Raw genomic sequence first — 10,751 nt, forward strand, 5'->3', positions numbered from 1 at the left:
TTTTTTGAGATGGGGCGATCACATCTGCACGCAGTATTCAAGAAGTGGGCATACCATGGACTTCTATAGAGGCAATATGATATTTTCCGTCATATTCTCTATCCCTTTATTCATTATGCCCAACATTCTGTTTGCTTTTTAGATGACTGCTGCACATTGCGTGGATGTTTTCAGAGAACTATCCACAATGACTCCAAGATTTCTCTCTTGAGTAGTAACAGCTAATTTAGATCCCATCATTTTATATGTATAGTTGGGATTATGATTTCCAATGTGCATTACTTTGCATTTATCAACATTGATGCTGCCTTTCTGCCACTCTTTGCCTGTCTTGTCTATTTAGATTGTAAGTTCTTTGAAGCAGGGACTGTGTCCTACTATGCATATGTGTTAGCATCTGAAGAGGAGATATTGGTTAGGATCTTTAGGTGCTATGGTGGTTTTATGCAGATTAACATCGAGTTCACTGTGTAACAGGCAGCATGAAGATAGTACAAAGAATAGCATTGGAAAAGGATGCAAAGGGCTCAGGTGGGCAGGAGACATGGGAGGAGCTGGCTGGGAGGAAGTAGGAAGAATTGGAAGCAGAGATGTAGACAACACAGAGCCCTGCAGAGCCTGACTTGGATAGTGAGGGAGAGGGGAAGCCTGTGAAGGGCTCTGAAGAGGAGAGTGATGTGCTCCCAGCATCAGGAATGGGAAACTGTTTCAACAGCTGCAGTTTAGGTAGGTTGGAAGAGGATGAAATGGGATGAATGGGGGGAGGCCAGAGAGGAGCAGGAGAAGGTGGTTGTCGTGGTTGGCACAAGCAATGGCCAAAGCGTGAAAAGGGTTTTAGTAGTAAAATTAGGACAGCAACCTTGCTCTCAGTAGTCCCATGCTCCCCCACCCCCGATCTCCTACCACACATCCACTTCCCACCTTTGGCTGAAAAATGAAGATCCTACTGGAGATTTTGACTATCTGCCTGCTGTGCTGTACTTGGCTATCTTCATGCCATATCCTTTTGGCTCTTCCTATTCATCCATTGGATAGACTCAATCCCTAGCCTCCAAGGACACTAGTGACTGAGATCAAAAGGCCAGGTGCAAAGTGCTCTGACAATTATCATTCCATACCCTGTTTCATGGTGGTTTTCTTGTTCCAGTGGCCTCCAGTTCCTGTTTTGTTTGCTTTCTGGGTAAAGCCTGAAACGAGGAAGGCAGGCCAATGCCCTGAAGATGCGGGATAGGAAGATGAGATTGATAGCGCAAGCACAGAACTTATTAATGGATGGAGACATATTTCCCTTTGAACAAACAAGGCTCTCAGCAGCACTTCCCAGAAGCCCCATTATCACAGAACCAGCACTACTTTCCCCCAAATATATAAGAATTAAAATATATAAAAAAACCCTTTTGCTGTCTGCAGAACAAATACCTTGAAAATGCTAAAGGACATAAAGGGCATTCATGAAAGGGCTGGATGGTTGTTATTGCAGCAGGGGGAAAAACATTATTTCACTGTGCAGATAAAAGGAAACGGAAAAGCGGCATATTTATAGCCAGGGAGCCTGGATTCCTTGTTAAGCCACTGTTATCAAATTAATGTCAAAATGCATCAAACAGGCACGAGTGTTCTGGGCTCCTTATGCAAAGTGCTTGCAAATTGGTTACAAATACATTTGTTTACAGGGTACGAAGCAGGAGCTCACTAATTAGTCATTGTACCAATTTTTTTTGGCAGTTACACAAATAAGCTGTTTTGAAGTATAAATATAAGAGATTTTATGGCCCTCTTTTTTTTTTAACCAAAAAAAATAAATACATTTTTTTTTGAGGGTTTTAAAGTGAGCTGTGTGGTGCCAGGTATCCTAGGGTATGTAGTGCTGGCAATCCGTGAATTGGAAATCAGGGGACTGTTTTGAAGTACTGTAAACTGGCTAAATGTCTGACACTGTGTTTCAATGAGTAACGATGGTATTTGAAGAGGGAGATGGGTTGGCCTCTGGCACAGCTCCAGCTTTGTGTCTGGGCCTCTTGCGGGTCCCTGTTCCTCAGATAGGGGATGGGAGATTCTGTGCTGGAACGTACAGGAGTTGTCGGAGTTACAGCAGGGGTAGACTTGGCCCATCATGTTCATAAGTGTCGAGGTCACTTTCTCGCCTCTGCTGCAACATGATGTGCTGTGTAGCCACAGGCAGCAGGTTGCAGCAAATGGGAGGTGACGCAGTGTTCAGGGGCAAAGACGTGACCTTGCACATCATGGCAGATATTTTCAAAATACACATTCAGAAGTGGCAGGTGCCATAATGCTCTGGCGTTTGTGATGCTGCAGCCTGATCTTCCATCACACCACACACTTGCTCAGGCCTGCCCTTCAGCATGGGGCATGCAGCATGCGTGCACGTCACCCTGGAGCCATCTCTGCTTCCACTCAGCTGAAGAGAAAGACCTTTGCTCTGGTAACTGAAGTCATTTCATCGGCTGGGCGTAGCCATAAGAAAACCAAGGACCACCATTCACCACAGATCAGTTAAGGCCCCTGTAATGTGGCCTAGGGGATAAGGCACAAGGCTGGGTGGCAGGAGATCTGGGTTTTCTTCTGAGCTCTGCCCATGACCAGCTTGGTGATCTTAGGTAAGTCACCTCTGTTGGCGCATCTGTAAAATGGAAATAATACTTGGAAGCAAAGAGCTTCAAATGGCATCTGTGACATAAGCACAGTATGTTTTGTTTTTAGCTTCATGTATATAGTGTGAATGAAGGATCAGTCTTCACTGCCAAAGGGCCATTCTTTAGCTTCATGTACCCCTAGGATAGCCATATGAATACCGTATTAATGTAAATGGTCACTGTGATCTCTTTTTGTAAGGAATAAGGCCTGGCATAACCACCCTGGAGTCTAGCTAGAACCTAACTAGCTAGACACTGACTGTGCCACCTTTAAATAGGAAACATCATAGGAGAGATTGCCTGGCTTATATGGATCGGAATAGGCAGTGCTTAACTTGTAATGAAAAGGTGCCAGGGCTCAAGCTGTTTAGCTGGAGAGTGGCGGTTGCAGGCCAGGTGCCCAGCTCTAAAGGCGGAGCCACCACCAACAGCAGCACAGAAGTAAGGGTGGCATGGGAGGATGTATTGCCACCCTTACCTCTGTGCTGCTGGCCTTGAGCCCAGAGATGCCAGGGCTATGAACTGCCAACCCTAATGGTGCCAGGGCAAGAATTATGCACTGGAAATGGAAGTTTATCCTGGTCAGCCAATTCAGGGTGGGGAAGCTGGGCCAGTTTAGGAAAGAATAAGGCTAAAAATTTTAGGAGTAATTTTAGGATAGAATGAGGCTAAAAATCCATCTTTATTCATCCTAGACACCAGCACCATAGCCCCCGGACATGGGGGAGAGCCTGAATGAAACCAACCTCCTGGCCAGGGAGGATATAGCTGAAGGCTTTTCAATTTTATAGGAAAGAGAGAAGGAAAGGCTAAATATTGCCTCTTTACAAACCAAAGCCTCAGGATCTCCACTGGAAGGAATGTTAATAGCTCTGCGGTATATTCTCCCTTTGTATCATTTCTGGTAAATTGCCCTTCAGGCTGAAATAGCCTCCCTGACAGCGCTGGCCTCTGTGGCACGGGGCCAGGCAGGATCTCCACTACCTGAGACGCTGGGAACATTTGAGTTTAATGCCGTCGTAAAACACTGCTGTGGTTTCCATTCCCTGCAGTAGCCAGGCATGCAGTCCAATTTCGGCCCTGCTTTCACACAGAAAGGCATGAGTTTTCTCCACAGCAGAGTCTACATAGCATGGACAGGTGTAGCATGCACAGATGGGGCCTCAGGAATTAGACGATATCTCGGGCATCTCACCCAAACAACAGGGAACTGCTCTTTGTGCCTGTGTTCTTGGGGTTTTACTTTGGAAGGCATTTGGACCTGTCGCTGCTGAATAGCCACTATAGCAGGCCTAGAAAAGGTCACTTTATCTCCCTGGCAAACCAGATGCCTGCTCATCACGGGCTGCTGGGCTCTTGACGTCCCCCTAAAACCAAAACTCTGATCCTGAACCTTCATACCCTAAATCTCCATGCCAGCCCTACATTTCATTGACAACATGTTATGACCACACCTACAAATCTAGCAATATTTGTAACCATAGCTTGCGTGTATCTGGAACCTTCCATCCTGAAGACTCCCAAAGCCTGTCACAATACATATAGCACACCACTGAAATGCAGCCACCGCTGGGGTGGAGGGCAGCAACCAACTAGCAAACAGCAGGAGCAGAAATTATGGCCCAGGGGACTAGTTTAAGCCCCTACTGCTCTTTCCAAAATATCACAGAATCTTGGCTAGCCACCCAGGACTTTGTTCTTTTACGATCTTGGGTAACATTTTTTAAAGGGCCCAAGTGACTTCAGAGCTTAAGTCCTGTTTTCAAAAGTGTCTTAGGTGCTTTGGAGTAAAAATCTCTGATTTTTGTAGGTCAGTTTTCCTTGGAAGGACAACTGTTCCTGTTGAGATTTAAACGTGATTGTCTTGCTTTTTCCAGCATCAATCTCCCAATCGCCTAACCCTTGGCCTGGAGATCTGTTATGTGTGAGTCTGACTCAGCTTCAGCAGTCTGTGTGCATATGTTGGCCAGCCAGCTTTACTTAGGACACTAGGTTGTTATAATCAGAAGGTGCTGCTCATTGTTTTTTCTAGGGTTTTGTTATTGCTTTGAGTTCTCTGCTTTCCCCAGATGTTCACAGAGGAGCCTATCTGTGAGGGTTTCTGTGGCATGCTGTCACACCAGGGGTTATTACTGTAGGTAGATAGATACATGTGTCCCCCCTTTTCCTGAACAGCAGGTCTTAGGATTCCAGATATTGCCATGTGCTAGTGGCATGTGCCTTAGGGTGAGGGATGTGTCTAATAAAGGCCAGCAGAAGTTGGTGGCCAAGTTCAGCTTCCCTCCCATTACAGTGATTCATACAGAGACTGCAGTAATCTAATTAATTCAGGGGAGCTCTATTAGTGACCGGATAAACTGCAAGGATGGTGCTAGAGGCACCGGACCCCAGTGATGGAATTAATTCCATGAATCCAGCACTGTTTGCAATTCTATCAAAAACCCGAAGGGAACATTAAAGTTGCACAATTAAGTACTCGAAAGTCAGGGTATGCCGGAGAAAGTTACACGTGCAACCTTTTCTTGGCATTAAGATGCAGCCTTTAATTACATGATCACATACCCATTTTAAAAAATAAAATAGGATAATACAGTTCTTGCTGCAACTTTAGTTACATGTGTAAGTACCATCTCCTCATTTGTATCACTCTGCGTATACCACACAAATAGAGACTATGAAAGTCTCTCACAGAAATGCATCATGAATGAGGCCAGGGACTCCTGCAGAAGCCTGCTTTATTCCTCTCCGTCTTACAAGCTGCATCTTTCAAAGCAGGAGAAAAAATGGTGTATTGCCTTATGTGAGAAAGACCATGTGATCATGTAACTGAAGAAGTGTATGCACAAGAGAGCAGAGTTTAATGTGGATCCCTTAAGTGCTTAATTGTGCAACTTTAACTTTCCTTTAACATTTTTTTTAATGGGATTTCTTAAGTTGTTTTTCTTGAAAGGGAAAAAGATCAGCAATCTGGAATTGTTTGGCCAGGCACCACTGGAACGCCCTGGCCGTGGCAGGGTGAGACACTATGAGGCAAAGTCTGATTCAATGTATACGTTGCTCAAAGAGTATTTGCTTCACTGAGGGCTCTTTTTGTGCAGTTGAAAACTAGCTGTACCCGCCACACTGTAGTTTTCATTACATGCCATCTAACAGGTTTCAGAGTAGCAGCCGTGTTAGTCTATATTCGCAAAAAGAAAAGGAGTACTTGTGGCACCTTAGAGACTAACCAATTTATTTGAGCATAAGCTTTCGCGCATCCAATGAAGTGAGCTGTAGCTCACAAAAGCTTATGCTCAAATAAATTGGTTAGTCTCTAAGGTGCCACACGTACTCCTGTTCTTTATGCCATCTAACATTCTTCCTGGTTAGACGACATGGAGTTAAGTGCCAATAATATGCAGACGATGCATAGCTCTGCCTATCCTTCACAAACACCCCACTAAGTCAAGTTGGCCCAGTGCTTGGATGATGTTGTGGATGAAGAACAGCTGGTTGAAGCTTAACCTGAGCAAGACAGAGATGATGCTGGTGGGCAGAAGAGAGCTTTTTGACGAGTTTTTGCCACAGTGTGGGTCTTCTTTGTCTGGAGGTACACATCCACACTTGATCCATTAGATCCATCGTGTAGATTCCTAACTGATGCTGTTTTCACATTGCAACATCTGTGAATAATGCTTTCTACCACCTCCAGTTACCTAGGAGACACTATTCCGTCCCAGCAAACAATGCCCCCGCCTCAATTATTCTCACCTCTCAGCTGGACTACAGCAATGCAATATACCTGGGCATTAAATCTTCAGCACTTTGAAAATGCTGAAGCGCGTCTTCTCAGCAACCCAGGCCACCACAAACACATCACATCTGTCCTCCGCTCCCTACACTGGCTTCTCATAGAAGAGCGAATCAAGTTTGAGTGTCTCAGTCCTTATCTAAGTGCTCTGAGGCCTGGGCTCAGGGTATCTAAAAGATCAGCTGAAGCTCTGGGATGAAGACTGTGGTTGACAGTTCTGCTGCTCTGGCACAATAAGGGTAAAGCTCGTCTGCACAGGAGACATAACGTTCTTGGGAGTCAGCCCAAGACTGGTGAATTAACTCCCCCAGGAACTAAGGACCATCACAGACCTCCCCACTGTCCACTCCAAATGCCAAATGCATCCTTTGACCTTGGCTTCTCTAACATACATGTGTCTATATTATAATAAATTTCAAAACAAAACTCTCCACTGCACACAGTTCTCCCTCTGGGGAGAGGTGGAGAGAACAGGCACACGACAGCTGTTAGTCACGTTGCTTAATGCACTACGGGAAGGCACTCAGATACTATGATGATCAGCGCAGTATAAGAACCTGAATAGAATAGAAATAGTGGCAGCGAGAATAAAAGTCCAGGCAAGGGGGGAGCATTTTAATTTTCTTGTTTTCTGATGAAACGTGAAGATCATTGAGATGGAGAAACAGAAGGCTGTTCCAGAGGGTCGGAGCTGCAGAGGATAAAACTATCACTCTAGCAGTGACTAATAGAACAGAGGGGAGGCTGGTGCTAGATTTTTCTTTCACAATATTAATGAATGGAACAAAGTTGAAGACATTCTTGGAATGATTAAAGCCATAATTGGTTGAGTCAAGATAACGGGATGGCAGTGACTCAGAACTGCCATTTGAACTGCATCCCTTTAAACTACAGTTCCGAAAATGCTTATGCAACTGGAATATCGGTTAGCCTAAAGCAAGTCACTGCCCATTGTTCTAATGGCCGATCAGCGCATTGTGGCTGTTCAAAGCATGGCTTACTACACAATCCTTGTCACAATTCACTATAACTTTACACTCTGTAAGACATGCAAGAAGCAACTTCCAGCTGAGACAATCTCAGCATGGCTCCTCGTGGCGGGTCCAGAGGACAGCTTTGCTGCAGCTCACCTGTTTAAGCTGCAGCCTGTGGTTCTTTAGACCTGTAGTAACATGCCCAGGACACACACAAGGGGTCCAGACATAAGAAGTGTAAGACCTAATTGTTAGCCCTGGTCTACACTAGGACTTTAGGTCGAATTTAGCAACGTTAAATCGATTTAAACCTGCACCCGTCCACACAGTGAAGCCCTTTATTTCGACTTAAAGGGCTCTTAAAATCGATTTCCTTACTCCACCCCTGACAAGTGGATTAGCGCTTAAATCGACGTTCCCAGCTCGAATTTGGGGTACTGTGGACACAATTCGATGGTATTGGCCTCCGGGAGCTATCCCAGAGTGCTCCATTCTGACCGCTCTGGACAGCACTCTCAACTCAGATGCACTGGCCAGGTAGACAGGAAAAGAACCGCGAACTTTTGAATCTCATTTCCTGTTTGGCCAGCGTGGCAAGCTGCAGGTGACCATGCAGAGCTCATCAGCACAGGTGACCATGATGGAGTCCCAGAATCGCAAAAGAGCTCCAGCATGGACCGAACGGGAGGTACGGGATCTGATCGCTGTTTGGGGAGAGGAATCTGTGCTATCAGAACTCCGTTCCAGTTTTCGAAATGCCAAAACCTTTGTGAAAATCTCCCAGGGCATGAAGGACAGAGGCCATAACAGGGACCTGAAGCAGTGCCGCGTGAAACTGAAGGAGCTGAGGCAAGCCTACCAGAAAACCAGAGAGGCGAACAGCCGCTCTGGGTCAGAGCCCCAAACATGCCGCTTCTATGATGAGCTGCATGCCATTTTAGGGGGTTCAGCCACCACTACCCCAGCCGTGTTGTTTGACTCCTTCAATGAAGATGGAGGCAATACGGAAGCAGGTTTTGGGGACGAAGATGATGATGATGAGGAGGAGGTTGTAGATAGCTCACAGCAAGCAAGCGGAGAAACCGGTTTTCCCGACAGCCAGGAACTGTTTCTCACCCTAGACCTGGAGCCAGTACCCCCCGAACCCACCCAAGGCTGCCTCCTGGACCCAGCAGGTGGAGAAGGGACCTCTGGTGAGTGTACCTTTTAAAATGCTATACATGGTTTAAAAGCAAGCATGTGAAAGGATTACTTTGCCCTGGCATTTGCGGTTCTCCTAGATGTAGTCCTAAAGCCTTTGCAAAAGGTTTCTGGGGAGGGCAGCCTTATTTCGTCCTTCATGGTAGGACACTTTATCACTCCAGGCCAGTAACACATACTCAGGAATCACTGTAGAACAAAGCATTGCAGTGTATGTTTGCTGGCATTCAACCAAAATCCGTTCTTTCTCTCTCTGTGTTATCCTCAGGAGAGTGAGATATAATTCATGGTCACCTGGTTGAAATAGGGTGCTTTTCTTCAGGGACACTCAGTATAGCCCATTCCTGCTGGGCTGTTTGCCTGTGGCTGAACAGAAATGTTCCCCGCTGTTAGCCACGGGGAGGGGGGAGGGTTGAGGGGGTAGTCACGCGGTGGGAGGAGGCAAAATGCGACCTTGTAACGAAAGCACATGTGCTATGTATGTAATGTTAACAGCAAGGTTTACCCTGAAAGAGTGTAGCGACTGTTTTATAAAATGTGTCTTTTTAAATACCGCTGTCCCTTTTTTTTTCTCCACCAGCTGGATGTGTTTCAATGATCACAGGATCTTCTCCTTCCCAGAGGCTAGTGAAGCTTAGAAAGAAAAAAAAACGCACTCGAGATGAAATGTTCTCCGAGCTAATGCTGTCCTCCCACACTGACAGAGCACAGACGAATGCGTGGAGGCAAATAATGTCAGAGTGCAGGAAAGCACAAAATGACCGGGAGGAGAGGTGGAGGGCTGAAGAGAGTAAGTGGCGGGCTGAAGAGAGTAAGTGGCGGGCTGAAGACAGGGCTGAAGCTCAAATGTGGCGGCAGCGTGATGAGAGGAGGCAGGATTCAATGCTGAGGCTGCTGCAGGACCAAACCAGAATGCTCCAGTGTATGGTTGAGCTGCAGCAAAGGCAGCTGGAGCACAGACTGCCACTGCTGCCCCTCTGTAACCAACCGCCCTCCTCCCCAAGTTCCATAGCCTCCACACCCAGACGCCCAAGAACGCGGTGGGGGGGCCTCCGGCCAACCAGCCACTCCACCACAGAGGATTGCCCAAAAAAAAGAAGGCTGTCATTCAATACATTTTAAAGTTGTAAACTTTTAAAGTGCTGTGCTTAAAGTGCTGTGTGGCATTTTCCTTCCCTCCTCCACCACCCCTCCTGGGATACCTTGGTAGTCATCTCCCTATTTGTGTGATGAATGAATAACGAATGCATGACTGTGAAGCAGCAATGACTTTATTGCCTCTGCAAGCGGTGATTAAAGGGAGGAGGGGAGGGTGGTTAGCTTACAGGGAAGTAGAGTGAACCAAGGGGCTGGGGGTGTCATCAAGGAGAAACAAACAGAACTTTCACACCGTAGCCTGGCCAGTCATGAAACTGGTTTTCAAAGCTTCTCTGATGCGTACCGCGCCCTCCTGAGCTCTTCTAACCGCCCTGGTGTCTGGCTGCGCGTAACCAGCAGCCAGACGATTTGCCTCAATCTCCCACCCCGCCATAAACGTCTCCCCCTTACTCTCACAGATATTGTGGAGCACACAGCAAGCAGTAATAACAGTGGGAATATTGGTTTCGCTGAGGTCTAAGCGAGTCAGTAAACTGCGCCAGCGCGCCTTTAAACGTCCAAATGCACATTCTACCACCATTCTGCACTTGCTCAGCCTGTAGTTGAACAGCTCCTGACCACTGTCCAGGCTGCCTGTGTACGGCTTCATGAGCCATGGCATTAAGGGGTAGGCTGGGTCCCCAAGGATACATATAGGCATTTCAACATCCCCAACAGTTATTTTCTGGTCTGGGAAGAAAGTCCCTTCCTGCAGCTTTTGAAACAGACCAGAGTTCCTGAAGATGCGAGCATCATGCACCTTTCCCGGCCATCCCACGTTGATGTTGGTGAAACGTCCCTTGTGATCCACCAGAGCTTGCAGCACTATCGAAAAGTACCCCTTGCTGTTTATGTACTCGCCGGCTTGGTGCTCTGGTGCCAAGATAGGGATATGGGTTCCGTCTATAGCCCCACCACAGTTAGGGAATCCCATTGCAGCAAAGCCATCCACTATGACCTGCACATTTCCCAGGGTCACTACCCTTGATATCAGCA

At 46.7% G+C, this 10,751-nt stretch overlaps 1 protein-coding gene across 3 annotated transcripts in view; it reads left to right on the top strand.

Annotated features, from left to right (window-relative positions):
- FBXL18 (F-box and leucine rich repeat protein 18) overlaps window positions 1-9,981 on the top strand; it is a 46,601-nt gene extending 36,620 nt beyond the window's left edge. The window contains exon 6 of one of the 3 annotated variants that reach the window (XR_012161091.1): window positions 9,199-9,258. Coding sequence is in view for 1 of the 3 variants with exons in the window: in XM_073361911.2 (XP_073218012.1) it covers window positions 9,199-9,256 (58 nt within the window). In the remaining 2 variants the exon portion in view is untranslated. Of the gene's footprint in view, window positions 1-9,198 lie in introns of all 3 variants that reach the window. The other 2 variants (XR_012161090.2, XM_073361911.2) reach the window with 2 other exon arrangements.
- The last annotated feature ends 770 nt before the right edge of the window (window positions 9,982-10,751 follow it).

The sequence above is a fragment of the Lepidochelys kempii genome, chromosome 10, assembly GCF_965140285.1.
Source record: "Lepidochelys kempii isolate rLepKem1 chromosome 10, rLepKem1.hap1, whole genome shotgun sequence".
Lineage (NCBI taxonomy): Eukaryota > Metazoa > Chordata > Testudines > Cheloniidae > Lepidochelys > Lepidochelys kempii.